At 42.3% G+C, this 23,031-nt stretch overlaps 1 protein-coding gene across 4 annotated transcripts in view; it reads left to right on the forward strand.

Moving 5' to 3' along the window:
• kiaa1328 (KIAA1328 ortholog) overlaps positions 1-23,031 on the forward strand; it is a 170,349-nt gene that overhangs the window by 71,690 nt on the left and 75,628 nt on the right. For all 4 annotated transcript variants that reach the window (XM_048532160.2, XM_048532132.2, XM_059649178.1 and 1 more), the window contains one exon: positions 21,706-22,379. In XM_048532160.2, the coding sequence (XP_048388117.1) occupies positions 21,706-22,379 (674 nt within the window). The remainder of the gene's footprint in view (positions 1-21,705; positions 22,380-23,031) is intronic.

Consider the following 23,031-nt stretch of genomic DNA (forward strand, 5'->3'; position numbering starts at 1 on the left):
CGTTGATATCAGGATTTGAATTTTCCCAATCACTCAAAAGTGTGTTGAGTTAGAACCAGGATCCACTTTTCAAAGAAGTTAACTAAATCTGATATCCAATAGATGTCTGCTTCTGAACAGTCTTGCTGGAGATGGGATAGGCACACTGAAGGCTTACCCAGCTGGAAGTGGTGGATAACCAGTTCAGGTCCACTGCCAAGGCCAGAGGCAGTTTCCCGGTATCAACCCATGAGACCATTGCATCACAAAAGTCATCAAGTGACATGTAATTGCCACAGCCACAAACCACCCATTTGCGGTGTCATATTCCCTTCACATTGCCTGACAAATGTAGCCATGAGGGAATTATGACTTTACAATCGAGCAGAGAGCTCCTTCATTTGAGGCGCTGTTGCCATGTTGTTGGAATGAGCAACAATCCTGTCAGGACTGTCAGCTAGACATCACTGTGATTGCTCCCATTGGGCCTTCCACTTCAATTTCCTCTCAGCTGCTTGTAATTGGCCAGGGCTTTCTAAGGTATCATCTTAATGGCTCCACAAAGATTGAATGACATTGCACTACAGTAACTTTCAGGTTCTTGACGCAGACTTGAGGTCAATGTAGCTCAATAATTAAATTCCATAAAAAATATCAGCTGAAAGAGAAATTGGATTCCTGCAGAAATATTTGAATAGTGGGGGACCAAAGACCGTGGAACAGTTGGCATTTTTATCATCCACCTTTAAATTTAAAGGTCCCAGTTTGCTTCACAAAATAGCAATTGAATGTGAGGTAAAACCTGAAAGAACTGCGGATGCTGTAAATCACAAACGAAAACAGAAATTGCTGGAAAAGCTGAGCAGGTCTGGCGGCATCTCTGAAGAGAAATCAGAGTTATCATTTTTTAGATATGTGACCCTTCCTCAGATACATTCAAATTGAATGTGAGAATTGAGCCATGAAAGGAGAGCTTTAACATTGGTGACAAAATGCTTGGACAGACCGCTAGGCTTTAAGTGCTTTACAAGGAACACAGATGTAAAAAAGGCACATTGTGGCTAGGACCCTGAGAACTGAGTGAATGGAAGGATGGTGGTGAATGCTTACAGAATGGACCACATAATGTGTGGACAAGTGGTGAGGTATACAGCTCGAAGAAATTTAAAAAAAACATTGATGTGATGTGGGCATTGTGGTCTGGTACAGCATTTGTGTGAAGTAGAGTCGGTTTTAAACTAATCACTGAGGGCAAGGACACAAATTTAGGAAACTGGTGAATTGAAGTGGAGAAAATGTGACAAAGGAAGGAATTAATGTGGAAAATAATAGAAACAGCAATGACAAGAATGGACAGAGAATGCAGATCTAAAAGCAAATCAACATATAGAAATAGAGATTACAAAAATAATAAAAAGGACAAAAAGGGCCCTTTTTGTGGTACTATGGCAGTGTCCCTATCCCTGGAGTAGGAGGCTAGGCTTCAAGTCCCACCTGCTCCAGAGGAATGTAATAACATCTCTGAACAGATTGATTTAGCAATATAGGTTAACTGAAAGAAAAGGTAAAAAGGTCAAAACTTGCATATAGCATTCAAAATAAAACAGATCAACTAGTAGTATAAATTTAGATAAATAAGTGCAGTCTAATGGCCATAATTGGGATCTAGCTAGGGGATGACTTAGACTTGTACCTGAATATTGAAGGATGTCAAGAAAAGAACAGCAGGTTAGGGAGTCGGCAGGGACCTGAGTTTGTGCCACCATCGGGTGACTGTGCTTGTGCAGGATTTGCATATTCTGCCTGTGTTTGCTGGATGCTCCAGTCTCTGTCGACAGTCCAAAGATATGCAAATTAGTTACATTAGTCATACCAAATTGACCGTAGTGTCCACGGATGTGTAGGGTAGGTGGATTAGCCATGGTAAATGTTACAGAGATAAGGTAGGGGGCTGGGGCTGAGTCTGGGCAGGATGCTCTTTGGAGGGTTGGTGTGGACTTGATGGGCTGAATGACCTTTTTCCACACTGATTATAGGAAAGGGTGGAGGAATGTCTCTGTTAATTAAAGAAGATTTCAACACACCAGAGAGGGTTCACATTGCTTCTATATCCAGGTTTCCTCAATCAGAGTAGAGATGAGGAATGATCATGAGAAAGGTCACTTGTGGAAGTTGTCTTCAGGCCCCCAAACAGTAACCTAACATAGGATAGAGAAGAAATAATAGGAAACAAAAACAAAAACTGCTGGAAAACTCAACAGGTCTGGCAGCATTTGTAGAAAGAAAGCAGAGTTAACATTTTGTGTCCCGTGTTCCTTCTTCAGAACTGGGAGTAAACAGTTAGAATTAGCCAAAAACATGAAAAAGGTTTCTTGAGCTAATTTAGAAAAGAGTTAACAAAGAAAATATTGGTCTGACAGAAAAACTAAGTCTGTGAAATTAATAATGGAGAAAGAAGAGAAGGCAGATGAATTAAACAGATATTTGTGTCACCCTTCACTAGAGAAGATACAAGTAGCATTGCAGAAACGGTTGTAAATCAGGAACTGAAAAGGAGGGAGAAACTCAAAAGTTACAATTATCAAGGAAGCACACAGAGTAAATTCTTGGAATCATGAGTTGACCAGCCTCTGATGGATTTCATTGTAGGGTCTTTGAAGAAGTTGCCAGTTTTAATTTTCCAAAACTCATCAGATTCAGCAAAGATTGTTTTTAGATTGGAAAATAGCTAATGTAACTTCTTTATTCAACAAGGGAGAGAGAATGAATGCAGGAAACTATAGGCCAGTTGGCCTAACGTTTGTTATAGGGAAAATGTTGAAAGCTGTCATAATATGCCACGTGGATAAATTCAAGGTGATTAGGCAGAGCCAACATGGTTATGTCAAAGGGCTGTCATGTTTAACTAATATATTGGAGTTTTTTTTTGAAGAAGTAATTTGCCCTGTGGCAAAAGGGAAACTAATGATGTGTTGAATTTAGATTTCCAGAAGGCATTTGATAAAGCCACATCAAAGGTTATTGCACAAAATAAAAGCTCATGGTTTAGGGAATAACATATTGCCATGGATAGAGGATCGCCTTTTTAACAGGAAGCGGAGATTAGGAATAAGTGGGGTTTTGTTTTCAGGCTCACAGGTGTGCTACAGGAGTTGGTGCTGGGCCCCAATTCTTTACAATTTATATAAAATGATTTGGATGACGTTATCAGTGGTATGGTAGCTAAATTTGCTGATGAGGCAGTGTTAGGTAGGAAAGTGAGTTGTTAAGAGCATGTTAGAAGCTTTCAAAGAGATATGGATGGGTTAAGTGAGTGGGCAAAGACCTGCCAAATAGAGTACGATGTGGAACAGTGCACACTTGTTCACTTTGGCAGAAAGAATAAAAAAAAAAGCGTTGAGGGACTTTAGAATATTATGCAAATAATGCAAGATTGCAGAGCTCTTAGATGCAGAGAAATCTGGGTGTTCTAGTACATGAATCACAAGACTAGTATGCGGGTACAGCAAGTAATCGGGGAGGCTAATTGAATGTTACGATTTACTGCAAGTAGAACAGGGTAATGCTTCAGTTATACAGGCCATTTTACTGCATACAGGATGTTAATGCATTGGAAGCATTCCTGACAGTGTTCACTACATTAATACTTGGAATGAGTGGATTCTGTTATGAGGATTGGCTAGACAGGCTAGGCACGTATCCTTTGAAGTTCAGAAGAATCAGACCTGACTTAAGTCAAACATGAGTTCCTGAGGGGATTTGACCAGGTGAATGTTGAAAGCATACTTCGTCTTGCAAATAGGGAACAAAGATTCATTGCTTAAAAGCTAAGAAAAAACTAAGAAAACTTTGTTTTCCTCTGAGGGTGGAATTTTTGGAACTCCCTCCCTCAAAAGGCAATGGGTGCAGGACCTTTAAATATTTTATGGCAGAAGTAAATAGATTCTTGATTCCTCAGTGGATCAAAGTTTATATGGAAGAATGCAGAGTTGAGGTTAAAATCAAATCAGCCGTGATCCTATTGAATGCAGAGCAGGCTTGAAGGGCCGATTTGGCCTACTGTTCCTTGTTCATATGTGTGTATGTAGTTTGTATTTTATTGCCCATTGCCAGTTTCCATTGACAAGGCAGTGGTGATCTGCCGTCTTGAAGTGCTACCGTCAATTTGGTTTAGATGAACCCACAATACCGCTATGGGGGGCGTGGTTTTCAAGATTTTGACCCACTAACACTTAAGGAATAGTGTTAAATTTCAAAGTCAGGATGGGGGTGGCCTGGAGGGAACCAGCAGGTGGTGGTATTCCCACAAGACTGCTGGCCTTTGTTCATCTAGATGGTCATGGGTTGAGAAGCTGCTAATGAAGGGGCCTTGGTAAATATCTGCAGTGCATCTTGCTTCAGTGATGGAGGGAGTGAATGTTTTTGAATGCGATGCTAGTCAAGTAGGCTGCTTTGTCCTGGACAATGTGAAGCTTCTTGCGTTGTTGGAACGGCACCCAAGCAAATGGAGAGTGTACTATTTACACTGCTGCTTTGTAGATTCTGGGCATTTACAACAAGGTGGATAAAATTCATAGAGAAAATTAAACATGAGAATTAAATTGCTCAACTTTAAAGTTGAGGGTGTCTTCTCACATTCAAAGCCTCTTTTCCACTCTTCCCCCTCCCCAAAAAAAAATCAGGTCTTTTACTATTTCTGGCAGTTATATTGACTTTTCCTTTAATGTTAGGGATTAGGACATTATTAGGTTCTGAAAAACAGCGCAAGCATGCATTGCAGCTTTTAGCCATTTGAGCAACAGTGTGTTTGATTGTTGGGTTTGAGGTCTGTCGGTGAGTGCTGTGTAGATCATGAAATGTCACCAGCATCTTCTAAATACATTGGAGACATGGACAGTGTACAGCGGACATATCAAATCCCTTGAAAAACATCACCAATGTCTCCACAAATTCCTGCAAATCCACTGGCTGGGCAGTGTCCTCTCTCAATATTGATGATGTTGGCCTGAGATACTGGCTACAGTTAATCAGCTGTGATGGGCAGACCACAGTGTTCACACCCATGAAGCAAGATTTGCAAAACAAACTCTCCATTCTGAACTTTGTCAATTCAAGTGATTACCAAGAGAGCAGACGATGTCCTTAAAGCCATCCTTAAAGTATACAACATTCCACTGACTCATGGGATTTCTTAGCCCAAAACTGTGCAAAGCTGAAGAAGAATCATTTGTGAAGTTTCCAGCAGTTTTGAACATCCCTGACAGGCCAAGGCAAAAATAATGAAAAGAGAATGGTAAATTTTGAGCATTACACTCACTGCTTCAGCAAAACTATCTGTGGCAGGGTAGTGCTACACAAAGTCATCAAGTCATCTTTGATTTCAAGAGCCTACCAAAGAAGTGGAAATATGTAAAAGGATTTTCGTTGCTGTAAAGTTGAGTAAAATGGTTCCAAAATACAAGTGGCTGTTTTTCGTTATTTGCCTAGTTTATCAGAGGTTTTATGTGCCTTTTATCATTGAATGTGAAGCATTACAATGACTTGTTTCTTTTAAGGGGTTTGTAGACTTGCTTTGTACCTCCAGCATTTTAATACTCGTGAATTTGTGCATTTTAATAAATGAAGACTTACCAAACCAATATGTAATGCATAAAAGAATTTGCTCAGATATCACCTGGAAATTTACAGTTCTGGAGTAGATACAGGAATAAATACTTGTTCATTTTTCTGCTACACCTTTGATGCTTCAATCTTATGATTCTCTGGCTAATTGTAAACCAAGAGGAACACTGAATCCCAAAGACTTTATTCAACTCCACTTTAATTGTACCTGCCTTTTCAACCATTAATAGGAAGCAAGAGGAAATCAACTAGTTTAAATTAACTAATATTTAAATGAGTAAGAAGACAACACATACATGCATCTGAGAGTAACAGGTTATTAAAGAAAAAATAAATATCAGAAAAATGACTGGGTATAAGAATAATGAGCTAAAAACAGACAGTTGCATAGTTTGAGTTGCTGCCAGTGTATGGTGCCATCTGTGAAATTTGCAAGCCAGGTCGTCATATTAGAAAATGAATTAATATGCAGTTAACATCTGCAAAAAATCATATTACTATCCAAAGATTATTGAGGTACATTGCGTTCACAGGAAGTGTGAATAAGCATACAGGTGTTGCGGCAGGTTATTAATTATGAAATTACATGCTGTTGTGGGCATAAAGGTAGATGAATGAAAAAGGCTTTCGTAAATTACGTGTGCATGTTTCACAGCAAGCTGCTTAGCTTTTTGCAGTTTCTTCTAGTTTGTAAGACACCAATTAGTGTTTCTGGTCATAATGTAAGAAGTAAGTTTTGAAAAATAGAAGGTGCTAGGGTGAAAATTTTCCATCTCTTTGTGATGAGTGTAAAAGCAACATCATCCTTACACCCATTTTGTAGAGCTACTAGTGCAGAGGAGGAGAGCATTCAGCCCATTGAGACTATGCTAGCTGTCTGAACAGAGTCCAATCAATCAGACCCATTTTCCCATTTTATCTCTGTGTGTATTTTGGTCATTTAATTTCCATTCAAAATCTTTCACTATCTTTGTTTGCACCACCTTCATAGGCAGCAAGTTCCATGTTATTGCCACTTGCTGTGTAAAATTGTTCTTCCTCACTTCCTCATTCCCTTTGCCCAAAGCTTTGAATTCAATCTCCCTCCTTGTACGACATGGGATCCTCATTATTTATAGGAGATGACTTTTAAAAAAATTGACATGTCGTGAAAAATGAAAACAGAGGTTTATTTCCTATAAAAATTAATCAATAAACATGCCAAAATAACTATGTAAGAACAGAATAGTTGAATTAATACTGTAAAATTGCCTTCCAAATAAAATGTGCGAAACAATGAACATCAGGCCACAATTAGCACTGGTCCCAATATCGACGAATAGGCATGTTTTTTCCCTGAATACCTTGCCTTGTTGTGTCATCTTGTACACCTCCAGCAAATTCCTGAATTTCCTTTCTCCAAGGAAAATAAATCCACTTTCTCCTATTTGTCCTTGCAAGTGTGTGACTGAATTTGTCACTCTAGTTGTGATCTAATGAGGGCTTTACACGTTTTCAGCATAACATTTCTGCTTTAGTACTGAAAAACCTCTTTTTATGAAGCTCAAGATCTTATCTGTTGTAAAAATCGAAAGAACTATGGATGCTGTAAACTAGGAACAAAAGCAGAAATTGCTGGAAAAGCTCGCAGGTCGGCAGCATCTCTGTAAAAAGGAAATCAGTAAATGTTTCGGATCTGTTGACCCTTCCGTTTACCAGTTGTGCTAACTTCCATTTCAGTGTTTTTGACGTAACTCATCAAAGCTCCTTCGACAACCCTTTCCAAATCCGTGACCCTTTTCATCTAGAATGCCTAGGACAGTAGATACTTGGGACCATCCCATCTATTAATTCTCCAAGTCTCAAATGCCAGGCTATACCTCCATCTATAAGAGACAAACCAATCACCTCCCCTTGACATTCAGTTCACCACTGAATCCTAACTTTCAACATTCTGGGAGGATAACCATGGATGTGGAACTCAAGTGGATTTACCACATAAACACATTTGCTATGAGAGCAGGGTCAGGGGCTAGGAATACTGCAGCTAATAACCCACCACCTGTCTACCATCTCCCACCTACCATCTACAAGCCACAGGTCAGGAGGATGATGGAATACCATGACACCATGAAAATGGGTGTACCAAAGAATACCTATCCCCCCACAAGCTTCTTGATCCAACTATCACATGCACATTTTGTACCTCTGCGAGTTAGAACTGTGAAGGCACATTAACAGTAAGCCATCTTCAACTCACCATGTTTTTCCATTGAGAAAGTGCAGTCTGCATCATTAGTTCAGGTTTTGTAACTGCTGTAACAAAGATCGAAACGTTCAGGAATCAGGGACTCTTGTTTTGTCTCCAGTCAAAACACAATGACAAAACATGCGATTTGTCTGTATTCAAGTTTTTCAAACTCAGTCGAATTGCACAAAAAAAATCAGCTGTTTTGTATTTATAAGAAAGAAAATCAATATCAAACTCTCCATTGTGTACATAAGATCTCTGGCATTATGAATTGATAAATGAAAAACCGTAGAAATGATCTTATTGCGACCATGTCAATAATGATGTTGGGAGATCACAGCAAGAATTGAAAACTAATAGATTTGCAGTAGAGTGATGCAATGCCTACTTTTTTAATGTGTGGAATGAACTGCCAGAGAAAGTGGTAGGTACAGGTACAGCTATAACATTTAAAAGATATTTGGATAGGTGCATGAATAGAGGAATATGGGCCAAACACAGGCAAGTGGGACTAGTTTAGCCTGGTAAACTTGGTCGGCATGAATGAGTTGGACCGAAGGGTCCGTTTCAGTGCTGTATGACTGTCCATGTCAGTTGTGGGAATGTGGTCAATTTTCCATCCAGTGGGTGAAAGATGCTGAGATAACACCATAAGGCAGCTGAATGGCCTACCTCTACTCCTATCTAGTGCTTCACCATCCATTGAGATCATGTCTCAACTTCACTTTCCTGTCTTTTCTCCATAACTATTGATTTCATTACCGATCAAAAACCCATGACTAAACTTAACCCAGCCTTGACAGACCTCTGTGATGAAGAACTCCATAAATTCAGTAATTTCTTTGCAAAATATGTACATAATTCACAGAGTGAGCAACTATGACGAGCAATGGCTCTAATGGTAGCATATTTTCCCTTAGATAAGGGTACCAAAATTAAAGATAGAGCTACCTTGTATGTGGTACAAAGAAGGTTCATGAGATTGACTCTTTAGATGGGAAAGTTGTACTGAACAAATCATTTCTGGTGTTTAAAGGAGAGAGAGGTTCACATTGAAATAGGGCAATTATGAGAGCTTCAAGATTGTTTTGTATACTAATGGGATGAGGAGGCTGCTAACATTTATTGCTGGTTCTTGGTTGCCCATGGTTCATGAGCATAGTGTTCCAGCTGTAGTCTTAACTTGTGTCTTGTGTAGGTTTAGCTCTGTCTTGAAGCCCTCATAATTGCCCTATTTCGACATGAACCTCTCTCTTTCCTTTCAGCACCAGACATGATTTGTTCAGTACAACTCTTCCATCTAAAGAGTCAATCTCATGAACCTTCATTGTACCACACGCAAGATAGCTCATTAACTTTGAAATAAAGGCCAACATTCCATTTGCCTTCTCTGTTATCTGCTGAACAGGGATGCTAGCTTTCCTTGTGATGCCCTCCAGATGGTTGTGAAGCTTGACCCTGGACCCAGGGAAGCAGCCTTCCTGGTGTCTTGTCTGCAGCCACAGAAACACCATGACTGTAGCCCTCACTATGTTGCCTCCTATCATTATTGTACTTCCTTGCTCATACTGCCCCCTACCCCCAATATGGGTTCAAATCTCACCACAGGAAATGTGAGTTCAATTAAAAAAAAAGTCTGGAATAAAAAGCTTCTCAAATGGCACCCATTAATTACTGTTGATTATTGTTAATTTTAAAAAAAACCTATCTGGTCAATTGATGTCCTATAGGGAAGGAAATCTGCTATCCTTACCTACCTGTTACGGGGTACATCTGATATTGGACCCCTAGCAATATATTGGTTCTTAATTTCCAAGAGGGTTACGCTGGTCTAGCCGGCAACACCCATGTGAAAGAATCTCTCTATCTTTCACTGAGCCTAATTTCCAAATTCATTTGTGCCAGCTCTGTCTTGAAGCTCTCATAATTGCCCTATTTCAATGTGAACCTCTCTCTCCTTTAAACACCAGACATGATTTGTTCAGTACAACTTTCCCATCTAAAGAGTCAATCTCATGAACCTTCATTGTACCACATACAAGGTAGCTCTATCTTTAACAAATTAGATATGTTTAGATCCCAGCTGATGGCAACACTGGATAAGTCAGATCCCAGAATGAACCTGGCTTGGTAGAGCATGTATTTATGCTTTGAGTTGGTTAATTAGATATTATTCACTAAAATATCTTCACACACACACATCCAAATTAGCTTTAACAACATAATACAAGCGTAATACAGACAGTAAATAATCAAATATCTTTGTCTAAATATAGAAGATAGGTCTTAATACAAACATCAAAAGAAAGTTTTAACCTGTTTCCCAATACCATCTGTTTGAGACTAAATTCTGGAGAAATAGCAAGCTTCCCTCCACTTTAAAACTGTTTATTTAATTGATACTTTTCAGTTTCTTTCCTTTGAACTGTGGAGATAATTTTACGATTCCTTTGAATAGACGGGTATGAACCTCACAATTCAGATGATTTAAAACTACTTCAGTTGTGTGAACTAGAAGATGTCTATCCAAATTCTAAAATAAATCAAAGAACTGTGGGTACTGAAAATCTGAAACAAAAACAGAAATTGTTGGAGAAACCCAATTGGTCTGGCAGCACCTGTGGAGAGAAAGAAGAGTTAGCGTTTTGGTTCCAGTGACCTTTCTTCATGACCACCTCTCCTTTCAGCTTCTTTGATTTTCTTTTTTTTGAGAGTTGGAGAGAAATTTCTCAATACCTTGTTCCACATTCTTTTCAACTGGCACAACTGCTTGGAAGTTGATGCGGTTGTTGTGTGAAATTTATGCTGTCTGAGCTGTAGCGTTTGGTCTTGAGTCATAGAGTAATACCATATGGAAACAAGCCCTTCGCCCCAAACTGGTCCATGCTGACCATGGTGCCCACTCAGCTAGAACATAGAACATAGAACAGTACAGCACCAAACAGGCCCTTCAGCCCACAATGTTGTGCCGACCATTGATCCTCATGGATGCACCCTCAAATTTCTGTGACCATATGCATGTCCAGCAGTCTCTTAAATGACCCCAATGACCTTGCTTCCACAACTGCTGCTGGCAACGCATTCCATGCTCTCACAACTCTCTGCGTAAAGAACCTGCCTCTGACATCCCCTCTATACTTTCCACCAACCAGCTTAAAACTATGACCCCTCGTGCTAGCCATTTCTGCCCTGGGAAATAGTCTCTGGCTATCGACTCTATCTATGCCTCTCATTATCTTGTATACCTCAATTAGGTCCCCTCTCCTCCTCCTTTTCTCCAATGAAAAGAGACCGAGCTCAGTCAACCTCTCTTCATAAGATAAGCCCTCCAGTCCAGGCAGCATCCTGGTAAACCTCCTCTGAACCCTCTCCAAAGCATCCACATCTTTCCTATAATAGGGCGCCCAGAACTGGACGCAGTATTCCAAGTGCGGTCTAACCAAAGTTTTATAGAGCTGCAACAAGATCTCACGACTCTTAAACTCAATCCCCCTGTTAATGAAAGCCAAAACACCATATGCTTTCTTAACAACCCTGTCCACTTGGGTGGCCATTTTAAGGGATCTATGTATCTGCACACCAAGATCCCTCTGTTCCTCCACGCTGCCAAGAATCCTATCCTTAATCCTGTACTCAGCTTTCAAATTCGACCTTCCAAAATGCATCACCTCGCATTTATCCAGGTTGAACTCCATCTGCCACCTCTCAGCCCATCTCTGCATCCTGTCAATGTCCCGCTGCAGCCTACAACAGCCCTCTACACTGTCAACGACACCTCCGACCTTTGTGTCGTCTGCAAACTTGCTGACCCATCCTTCAATTCCCTCGTCCAAGTCATTAATAAAAATTACAAACAGTAGAGGCCCAAGGACAGAGCCCTGTGGAACCCCACTCACCACTGACTTCCAGGCAGAATATTTTCCTTCTACTACCACTCGCTGTCTTCTGTTGGCCAGCCAATTCTGTATCCAAGCAGCTAAGTTCCCCTGTATCCCATTCCTCCTGACCTTCTGAATGAGCCTTCCATGGGGAACCTTATCAAATGCCTTACTGAAGTCCATATACACCACATCCACAGCTTGACCCTCATCAACCTTACTAGTCACATCCTCAAAAAACTCGATAAGGTTTGTAAGGCATGACCTACCCCTCACAAAGCCGTGTTGACTGTATTTGATCAAGCCATGCTCTTCCAGATGGTCATAAATCTTATCCCTCAGAATCCTTTCTAACACCTTGCAGACGACAGACGTGAGACTTACCGGTCTATAATTGCCGGGGATTTCCCTATTTCCTTTCTTGAAGAGAGGAATTACATTTGCCTCTTTCCAGTCCTCAGGTACGACTCCAGTGGAGAGCGAGGATGCAAAGATCTTCGCAAGTGGCGAAGCAATTGCATTTCTCGCTTCCCAAAGCAGCCGAGGACAAATCTGATCCGGGCCTGGCGACTTGTCAATCTTAATGTTTGACAAAATTTTCAGTACATCAGCTTCCTCTATCTCTATCCATTCCAGCATGCACACCTGCTCTTCAAAGGTTTCATTCACTACACAGGTCGTTTCTTTCGTAAAGACAGAAGCAAAAAACTCATTTAGGGCTTCCCCTACCTCCTCAGGCTCCACACACAAGTTCCCTATGCTATCCCTGATCGGCCCTACTCTTTCTTTGACCATTCTCTTATTCCTCACGTAAGTGTAAAATGCCTTTGTGTTTTCCCGGATTCCTTCTGCCAAGCCTTTCTCGTGCCCCCTCCTGGCTCTCCTCAGACCATTTTTGAGCTCCTTCCTTGCCTGCATGTAATCCTCTCTAGCTGAACTTGACCCTAGCTTCCTCCACCTTATGTAAGCTACCTTCTTACTTTGCACTAGAAGCTCCACCGCTCTCGTCATCCAAGGTTCCTTTATCTTACCCCTTCTTGCCTGTCTCAGAGGGACATATTTACTCATCACTCCCAACAACTGTTCCTTAAACCATCTCCACATGTCTATAGTTCCCTTACCATGGAACAACTGCTCCCAGTCCATGCTTCCTAACTCGTGTCTAATCGCATCATAGTTTCCTCTTCCCCAATTAAATATCCTCCCATTCTGCCTAATCCTCTCCTTCTCCATAGCTATGTAGAATGAGAGAGTGTTATGGTCACTATCACCAAAATGCTCTCCCACCACTAGCTAGTTCTAATTGCCTGCATTTGGTCCATATTCCTCTAAAGCCTTCCTGTCTATATACCAATCCAAATCTTTTGTAAATATTGCTCTTGTACCTGTCTCAACCACTTTCTCTGGCAGCCCATTCCATAGCACGCCCCTCTCTGTGTCAAGAAGTTGCTCCTTAGAATGTTCTTAAATCTTTCCCTTCTCACCTTAAAACTATGCCTTCTAGTTTTCAATTCTCTGTACCTGGGAAAAAGGATGATATGCATTCATCCTATCTATGCGCCTTATGATTTTATACATCTCAGTAGAGTCACTCCTACTTTCTCCTACTTTCCAAGGAATAAAGTCCTATCCTCTCACTATATACTGAGGCCTACTAATTCTGGCAACACCCTCGTAAATCTTCTTTGTACACTTTCCAATTTAACTGTGTCTTTCCTATAACAGGGTGACCAAACACAACATTCTAAGTACGGCCTCACCAACGACTTAAACAACTGTAACATAACGTTCTAAGTCCAATACTGAATACCTCGGCCGATGAAGGCCAGCATGCTAAATGTCTTTTTCACCATCCTGTCCACTTGAGATGTCACTTTCAATGAACTATGTACTTGTATTCCTAGGTCCCTCTGTTCTACAACTCTCTTCAGGATCTTACCATTTACTGTACAAGTCCTACCTTGGTTTGACTTTCCAAAGTGTAACACCTCACACTTATCTGTAATGAATTACATTTTCCAATCCTCAACCCACTTCTCCATCTGATCAAGATCCCCCTGTAATTGACAAACTTCTTCGCTATCAATGATACCTCCTAATTTTATATCATCTGCAATCTTACTAATCATTCCTTGTACATTCACATCTAGATCATTTATGTAAATAGCAAATAAAAGGTCCCGGCACTGACCCCTGTGGCCCAGCACTAATCACAGGCCTCCAGTTTGAGAAACCATCTTCAGCCATCATCCTTTGCTTCCTAGCATCAAGCCAATTATGAATCCAATTTGCTAGCCCTCCCTGGATCCCATTTGACTAAACTTTCATGAATAGTCTGCCATCCGGGACCTTGTCAAAGGCTATTGCCTACCCTCATTCATCCTCTTGGTTACCTCTTCGAAAAGCTGAAGAAGATTCGTCAGATATGACTTCTTGTGCACAAATCCATGCTGGGTATCCCTCATCAGATCTTGACTACCCAAAGATAGTAGGAACTGCAGGTGCTGGAGAATCTGAGATAACAAGGTGTAGAGCTCAATGAACACAGCAGGCCAAGCAGCATCAGAAGAGCAGGGAAGCTGACGTTTCGGGCCGAGACCCTCCTTCAGAAATGGGGGAGGGGAAGGGGGTTCTGAAATAAATAGGGAGAGAGCGGGAGGCAGATAGAAGATGGATAGAGGAGAAGATAGATGGAGAGGAGACAGACCGGTCAAAGAGGTGGGGATGGAGCCAGTAAAGGTGAGTCTAGGTGGGGAGTTAGGGAGGGGATAGGTCAGTTTGGGGAGGACGGACAGGTCAAGGGGGTGAGATGAGGCTAGTAGGTAGGAGAGTGGGATGGGGGCTTGAGGTGGGAGGAAGAACAGGTTAGGGAGATGGGGACAAGCTGGGCTGGTTTTGGGATGCAGTAGTGGGAGGGAAGATTTTGAAGCTTGTGAAATCCACATTGATACCTTTGGGCTACAGGGTTCCCAAGTGCATTATGAGGTGCTGTTCCTGCAACCTTCGGGTGGCATTGTTGTGGCATTGTAGGAGGCCCAGGATGAACATGTCATCGTCTGAGGAATGGGAGGGGGATTGAAATGGTTCGCGACTGGGAGGTGTAGTTGTTTAGTGTGAACCGAGCGTAGGTGTTCCACAAAGCAGCTCCCAAGCCTCAGCGGATACAGTAATACCGCATTAGCAGATGAACATCTGCTTGATGTGGAATGTCTTCTTGAGGCCTGGGATGGGGGTGAGATGGGAGGTGTAGGGGCAGGTGCAGCACTCCTTGCGGTTGCAGGGAAAAGTGACGGGTGTGGTGGGGCTGGAACGGAGTGTGGAGGGGACAAGGGAGTCACGGACAGAGTGGTCCCTCCAGAAAGCAGATACGGGTGGGGAGGGAAAGACATTCACCAAAGTACACTCGCCTTTGCTGGCTCCATCCCCACCTCTTTGACCTGTCTGTCTCCTCTCCACCTATCTTCTCCTCTATCCATCTTCTTTCTGCCTCCCCCTCTCTCCCTATTTATTTCAGAACCCCCTACCCCTTCCCCTCCCCCATTTCTGAAGAAAGGCCTAGGCCTGAAACATCAGCTTTCCTGCTCCTCTGATGCTCCTGGGCCTGCAGTGTTCATCCAGCTCTACACCTTGACTATCCAAATGTTGGTTGATTCTGTCCCTCAGTACGTTCTCCAATAGCTTGCCTACCACTGTCAGGCTCACTGGCCTGTGGTTCTTTGGCTTATCTTTGCTACTTTTCTTAAACAGGGGATCCACATTAACCATCCTCCAGTCTTCTGGAATGTCACTAGCAGCTAAAGATGACATTAGTCACCCTCCAATCTGCGACAATAAAATGTGAGGCTGGATGAACACAGCAGGCCAAGCAGCATCCCAGGAGCACAAATGCTGACGTTTCGGGCCTAGACCCTTCTTCAGAGAGGGGGGTGGGGTGAGGGTTCTGGAATAAATAGGGAGAGAGGGGGAGGCGGACCGAAGATGGAGAGTAAAGAAGATAGGTGGAGCGGAGAGTATAGGTGGGGAGGTAGGGAGGGGATAGGTCAGTCCAGGGAAGACGGACAGGTCAAGGAGGTGGGATGAGGTTAGTAGGTAGGAGATGGAGGTGCAGCTTGGGGTGGGAGAAAGGGATGGGGGAGAGGAAGAACAGGTTAGGGAGGCAGAGACAGGTTGGACTGGTTTTGGGATGCAGTGGGTGGAGGGGAAGAGCTGGGCTGGCTGTGTGGTGCAGTGCGGGGAGGGGACGAACTGGGCTGGTTTTGGGATGCGGTGGGGGAGGGGGAGATTTTGAAGCTGGTGAAGTCCACATTGATACCATTGGGCTGCAGGGTTCCCAGGCAGAATATGAGTTGCTGTTCCTGCAACCTTTGAGTGGCATCATTGTGGCACTGCAGGAGGCCCATGATGGACATGTCATCTAAAGAATGGGAGGGGGAGTGGAAATGGTTTCCGACTGGGAGGTGCAGTTGTTTATTGCGAACCGAACGGAGGTGTTCTGCAAAGTGGTCCCCAAGCCTCCACTTGGTTTCCCCAATGTAGAGGAAGCCACACCGTGTACAGTGGATGCAGTATACCATGTTGGCAGATATGCAGGTGAACCTCTGCTTAATATGGAAAGTCATCTTGGGGCCTGGGATAGGGGTGAGGGAGGAGGTGTGGGGGCAAGTGTAGCATTTCCTGCGGTTGCAGGGGAAGGTGCCGGGTGTGGTGGGGTTGGAGGGCAGTGCGGAGCGTACAAGGGAGTCACGGAGAGAGTGGTCTCTCCGGAAAGCATACAAGGGTGGGGATGGAAAAATGACTTGGGTGGTGGGGTCGGATTGTAGTTGGCAGAAGTGTCGGAGGATGATACGTTGTATCCGGAGGTTGGTGGGGTGGTGTGTGAGAACGAGGGGGATCCTCTTTGGGTGGTTGTGGTGGGGGTGGGGTGTGTGGGATGTGTTGCGGGAAATGTGGGAGATGCGGTCAAGGGCGTTCTCGACCACTGTGGGGGGAAAGTTGCAGTCCTTGAAGAACTTGAACATCTGGGATGTGCAGGAGTGGAATGCCTCATCGTGGGAGCAGATGCGGCGGAGGCGGAGGAATTGGGAATAGGGGATGGAATTTTTGCAGGAGGGTGGGTGGGACGAAGTGTATTCTAGGTAGCTGTGGGAGTCGGTGGGCTTGAAATGGACATCAGTTACAAGCTGGTTGCCTGAGATGGAGACTGAGAGGCCCAGGAAGGTGAGGGATGTTCTGGAGATGGCCCAGGTGAACTGAAGTTTGGGGTGGAAGGTGTTGGTGAAGTGGATGAATTGTTCGAGCTCCTCTGGGGAGCAAGAGGCGGCGCCGATACAGTCATCAATGTACCGGAGGAAGAGGTGGGGTTTGGGGCCTGTGTAGGTGCGGAAGAGGGACTCTTCCACGTAACCTACAAAGAGGCAGGCATAGCTGGGGCTCATGCGGGTGCCCATGGCCACCCCCTTAGTCTGTAGGAAGTGGGAGGAATCGAAAGAGAAGTTGTTGAGGGTGAGGCTAGGCGGATGAGGGTGTAGGTGGAGGGGGACTGGTTGGGCCTGCGGGACAGGAAGAAGCGGAGGGCCTTGAGGCCATCTGCATGCGGAATACAAGTGTATAGGGACTGGACGTCCATAGTGAAAATGTGTTGGGGTCCAGGGAATTGGAAGTCCTGGAGGAGGTGGAGGGCGTGGGCGGTGTCACGGACGTGGGTAGGGAGTTCCTGGACCAAAGGGGAGAAAATAGAGTCCGGATAGGTGGAGATGAGTTCGTTGGGGCAGGAACAGGCTGAGACAATGGGTCGACCAGGGCAGGCAACCTTGTGGATTTTGGGAAGGAGATAGAAACGGGCCGTGCGGGGTTGGGGAACAATGAGGTTGGAGGCTGTGGTTGGGAGGTCCCCTGAGGTGATGAGGCCATGAATGGTTTTGGAGATGATGGTTTGGTGCTTGGGTGTGGGGTCAGGATCGAGGGGGTAGTAGGAGGTGGTGTCGGAGAGTTGGCGTTTGGCCTCTGCGATGTAGAGGTCAGTGTGCCATACTACCACTGCGCCGCCCTTGTCTGCGGGTTTGATGGTGATGTTGGGGTTGGAGCGGAGGGCTGCCCGTTCTGCAGGGGAGAGGTTGGAGTGGGTGAGATGGGTGGAGAGGTTGAGGCGGTTAATGTTTCGACGGCAGTTAGCGATGAAGAGGTCGAGGGAAGGTAGGAGGCCTGGGGGTGGTGTCCAATCTGCTGTCTGGTTTTTTTGTATGTCTGTAAGTTAGTTGCTTTCTGTGAACTAACATGCGACAAAGAAAACTTTTCCCAAAACAGGGCAATTGTGTAAACTTGAAATTAATGTACTTTTAAATACTGTTATCCTCTCTTTCTTTTCATCTCCAAAATATGCATACAGTCAGCAATGTCTTTTACTGTTTGATGGTATTTATCACTTACTTGGAGTTTTTAGGAGTACTCTGTGAGGAGGTTGTGGATAAATGTGCTATATAATTTGAGAATGAATTCTCCAATTTGCAAAGAAAGAAATTAAAATTCATAATGGTGTTAACATTTTCTATGCAGCACTCTTTTTGGGTGAGTTGAAAGCTATTGTTTCCTTCTGAACCCATTAGCTCCCTTGAAAATGATGGATACACCATAGTTGTTGCTGAGATATTGTATCTTTATGCTGCATTGCATCGATCGCTATTAACCGGATATTTTAAACCATTTAAAATACATGTTTTAGTCAATTGTGCATGGTTCATGGTAAAATTTGGAAAACTGCACCCTTCTGAAATCGTGAAATATATTGAAAAGAAAAATACATTTTTTTGCCTCTGTAGTGGTTGTAGAAGACTCCAAGATGCACCCTTTAGCACAAAGAAAACTATTTCATGGCAGTAATTGTTGCTATTTCCTCGCTCATATAAAGAGATTACTTGGGTTTACCCAGTTTATTGTTGTTTTAGTTTGTAAGATAAGAATTTTTATTGCAAACGTTAATTGAAAAATGTCATAGCTAACTTTAAGAGATTGTTTATATTAAATGAAATTTAAGTTGTTGGAGCTTGAAGCTGCATTTTGTTGCTGTTATCATCTTCCAATGACAATATGTAATTATTAGTTTTGTGTATAATTTCCATCAGAACAAAAAATAGATGTTGGCTAATCAATATAGATTCAGTCAGGAAAATAATAATTTTTACTTAAGCTATAAATGAACAGAAACCATTTTGTTATTTATATCTGGTAATAAGTTAACTTGCACTAAATTTTCATGCGTGACAGTTGATGTCATACTCGGAATTTCCATTATATTGTTCATGTTAAGTCATGCTGTGCCACTTCAACAAATTGATCAGGTATCATGCTGGCTAGTGACATGATTTGCAGCTTCTGAGATTATTATACATACTAAGTGAAAAATTTACTCCTGGTTAACCTGTTTTAGTGTATACCATTCTCACTCAGTATATTTATACACTGTATCCTTGAGTGGGAGGACATTGTTTTTAAAAAAATGGTTCGTAGCTTGGTGAGCTCTGCCTCTTAGGTGTGTCGTTGAGTAGCAATGTTAATGAATTAAAAATATTTGAATGCAATTGATAAGCCATAACTGCCTTCTGGGCACAGAAACAGACCTTTTGGTCCAACTTGTGCGCGCCAAACAGACATCCCAATCTGACCTAGCCCTATTTGCCAGTATTTGATCCGTATCCTTCTAAACCTTTCCTATTTATGTAGCCATCGAGATGCCTTTTAAATGGTGTAATTATACTGCTTCCACCACTTCCTCTGGCAGCTTGTTCCAGACATACACCATCCTCTGTAAGGGCCCTTTTTATAAATCTTTCCTGTCTCACCTTGAACCTATCCCCTCTAGTTTTGGACTCCCCACCCGAGGAAAAAGATCTCGGCAGTTCACCCTATCCATGTCCCTCATGATTCTATAAACCTCTATAAGGTCATACCTCTGCTTCTGATGCTCCAAGATAAAATACCTCAGCCTATTCAGCCTCTCCCTATACCTCAAACAGTATAGCCCTGGCAACATCCTTGTAAATTTTTTAGATTAATCAGGCATATTATGCATGGTTAAGGAAAGGTCATGTATTACTGAATTTTTGAGGTGTTAATAATTGGGATTGACGAGGGAATGTTGTCTACATAGATTTTAGTAAAGTATTTGACTGGGTTCTACATGGCAGCCTAGTCAGAACAGTAAAAGCCCATGAAATACAGGGGAGTATGGTCAACAGGATCTAAAATCAGTGACAAAGCAAAAGCATAATGGTTGACAGATGGATAGGAGATTGTCTTTTATTAGTTAGCCAGAGTTGCGATAAGCAGGACATTTTCAGGTTGGCAATTTGTAATTAGTGGCTCGCCACAGGAATCAGAACTGGGGCCACGATTATTTACAATTGCATTATTGACTTGGACAAGGAAAGTGAAAGTACTATAGCCAAGTTTGCAGATGATGCAGAAGTAGGTGGGAGGGCAGGAGAACTAAACACTGCGTAAATGAATCACAGAAAGCTAGCATCCACACTTACTGAGTAATAGGGACTGCTAAAAGAAGTGGTAGATGCAGGAACAGTTACAGCATTTAAAAGACAATTGGATTGGTTCATGAATAGGACAAGTTTAAAGCGAAATGGGCCAAAAGCAGGCAAATGGGACTAGTTTAATTTGGGAAACTTGGTCGACACGGACGAGTTGAACCAAAGGGTCTGTTTCCGTGCTGTATGACTCTATATATGAATGATTTGGATTTTAATGTGAGAGGCGCGATTAGGAAGTTTGCAAATGACTCAAAAATTGACAGTGAAGAGCATAGCCTCCAACTCCAAAATTATATAATGGCTTAGTTGAGTGGACGAAAAAGTGGCAAATTCAATCTGGAGAAGTTTGAAGTAGTACATTTGGTGTGGGCAAGCGCAGCTAGGGAATATAAGTGAGTGAGGATGGGCGAAGAGAGGTAATATGGAGAAACATTGAGGAAGTGAAAGGCCATAGGGTACATGTTCACAGGACCTTGAAACGAGTGGAAAACCCATTCAGCCCTCCTTTTAATCCTTTTGGCCACTACAAAGTTGTGGTTGCTGCGGGTATTGGTGCCATTTGGGTCTAAAGTGAGCTTAAGTGGCATATTGGCGCGAATGGCTGTGTCTCCTGGGTCAGTTTGTTTTGCCGTCCAGCATAATGTTGGAAGGTGTCTTGCTGCTGGGAGATGGGAGCAGAAGTTCTTTGTGAATTTCTCTCTGTGTTGGGCTACAGTAAATCCAGCTGATCACTTTATTTCTGCATTCATTGCCTAATATGCTGAGTACAGCAAACTGTTTATCAACCGGCACACTTGATAAGCTGGCAAAAATAGTAAACCTCAAATGCTGTGATTCACTGCAATATCTGAGAATTTATATTGTAAATAGTTATAAAAGTGATGTGTGTACCCTGTAGTACATTTCTATTACTTTGTGTTTTCACATTGATTTTAGGAGGGATGTTGATGTTTGTACATAGATTTTCTGAGGGATGTTGATATCTTGAAGCTTTGCTTGGTTATGGTTTGCTGCGTTATGTTTACTTCTTGATTATCTGGAATATTTGACCAGCCAGCACAATCCTGGTCCCATAGGCACTAGTTAATAAAAAGCTTGCTGTATTTCAGATATTCTCTGTTCTTACCCATTTATTTGATTTGGGGGTTAAGGCAGCTAGATACTCATTAATAAAAATGAATAAATAGAGAAAAGCTGAGTTAATGTTTGAGTCCGGTGACCCTTTGTCAGAGCTGGATTCATTAACTGGAAATGTTAACTACCTACAGATGCTGTTGGACCTTCTGAGTTTCTCCAGTACTCTGATCTCTAGTGTCCATAGATTTTTTTTTTTTGTTTTATTTTACTCATTTAACTACATTCGAAGTAATTTGCACTAGAAAATGCTATCCCAGTAAAGAAATTGCCAATGAATGTCTCAATTTTTTAAAATTAACCTTTGTAAATGCTTTGCTTTTAGGTATGTAGTGAGAAGAATCCGCCCCACCTGGCGCCTTCAGCCCTAGATGGCTCCTGTCTTGGAATTGTACCTGCTTGTACCTTAAATACTTCTGGCAAAGCTAAACAAGTGCTTGTTGGTCCATCCTTTGCACCACAGCCTGACCCAGGTCTGTATTCCGCAAACCGCAATTCTGTCAAGCAAGTTCAACATACTGAAAGTTTTCCATCTCGGGATGGTTATGGTACAAAATCTGGCAATATAATTCAGGGAGAGCCACTTGCGGACGGACATTATAACATGAACAAACAGGTAGATGTGGGTGCTGTGCAGTCTGGTACCTTTTGTGATTCTGATGTCGGTCAATCTTCACACTGTGGATGGTTGAGAAATAGAGAGCTTGTTGATGAAAATCAATTGACCAACATACGAAATGGGCATTTAAAGCCATTAATTGAATGCAGTTGCTGCACTGGAATATCTCATGATCCAGCAATGAATAACCAAGTGGGAATAATGGCTGAAGAAGTTTTGAACGGAAAGAAGCTGCTCATTGACCAAAAGCAGCAACTGATCTGTCAGAAAATGGAGCTGGAGCTGGAAAAAGAAAGACTACAAAGATTGCTTGCTCAGCAGGAGACCCTTTTCTTCCGAAAGCAACAACAATTACATGAGTCAAGGTTGGATTACAGCAGGTGAGAACTTCACTGAACCTTGAACTTTCCTAATTGGGCAAATTTATCCTCTGAAATTAACCTTAATTTTAATTAAAACTTTGTTGTCAGTCTAATAAACTATGTTGTCTATTGATTGCAATGGCTTTGAACCCCTTTCTTGGTACAATTTTAATAGGTTTGAACAAAATGGTTCCCATATGGCTGCAACTTGTATAGTATTTCAGTTTTAACTGCTCTTAATTTTAGCTAAAATTTCACATGGGCATGGCATTCTGAATGCTAACACATTTAGAACAGCTGCAATTCCACAGGGATTTTAATAACATTATAAAATATTTCAGTAATTGACAAATACAGCAAACTTCAAAAGTGGTTGGGTGCTAACCAAAATGCTTTGCTGTAAGAGTTTGTGCGTATTAATAGCATAATAAAGCAATGAAATGGAACGTTTGTTCAATATTCAGATCAAGTTTCTAATATATTTTGTATTGGATTACAAATGTAATGTATTCGCAAATACCCCTAGTTTTACTTCGGAGTACAATATAGTATCTTTATTCTACAATTAAAAATAGGGGGTCTTCTTTTTTGCTTTGAAGAACCTACTTAATTTACTAAGACAAGATTTAAACATCCAGAGATCCCGTGGCTCAAGTCAGTGAGTGAAAGC

The sequence above is a fragment of the Stegostoma tigrinum genome, chromosome 1 (genome assembly GCF_030684315.1).
Source record: "Stegostoma tigrinum isolate sSteTig4 chromosome 1, sSteTig4.hap1, whole genome shotgun sequence".
Taxonomy (NCBI): domain Eukaryota; kingdom Metazoa; phylum Chordata; class Chondrichthyes; order Orectolobiformes; family Stegostomatidae; genus Stegostoma; species Stegostoma tigrinum.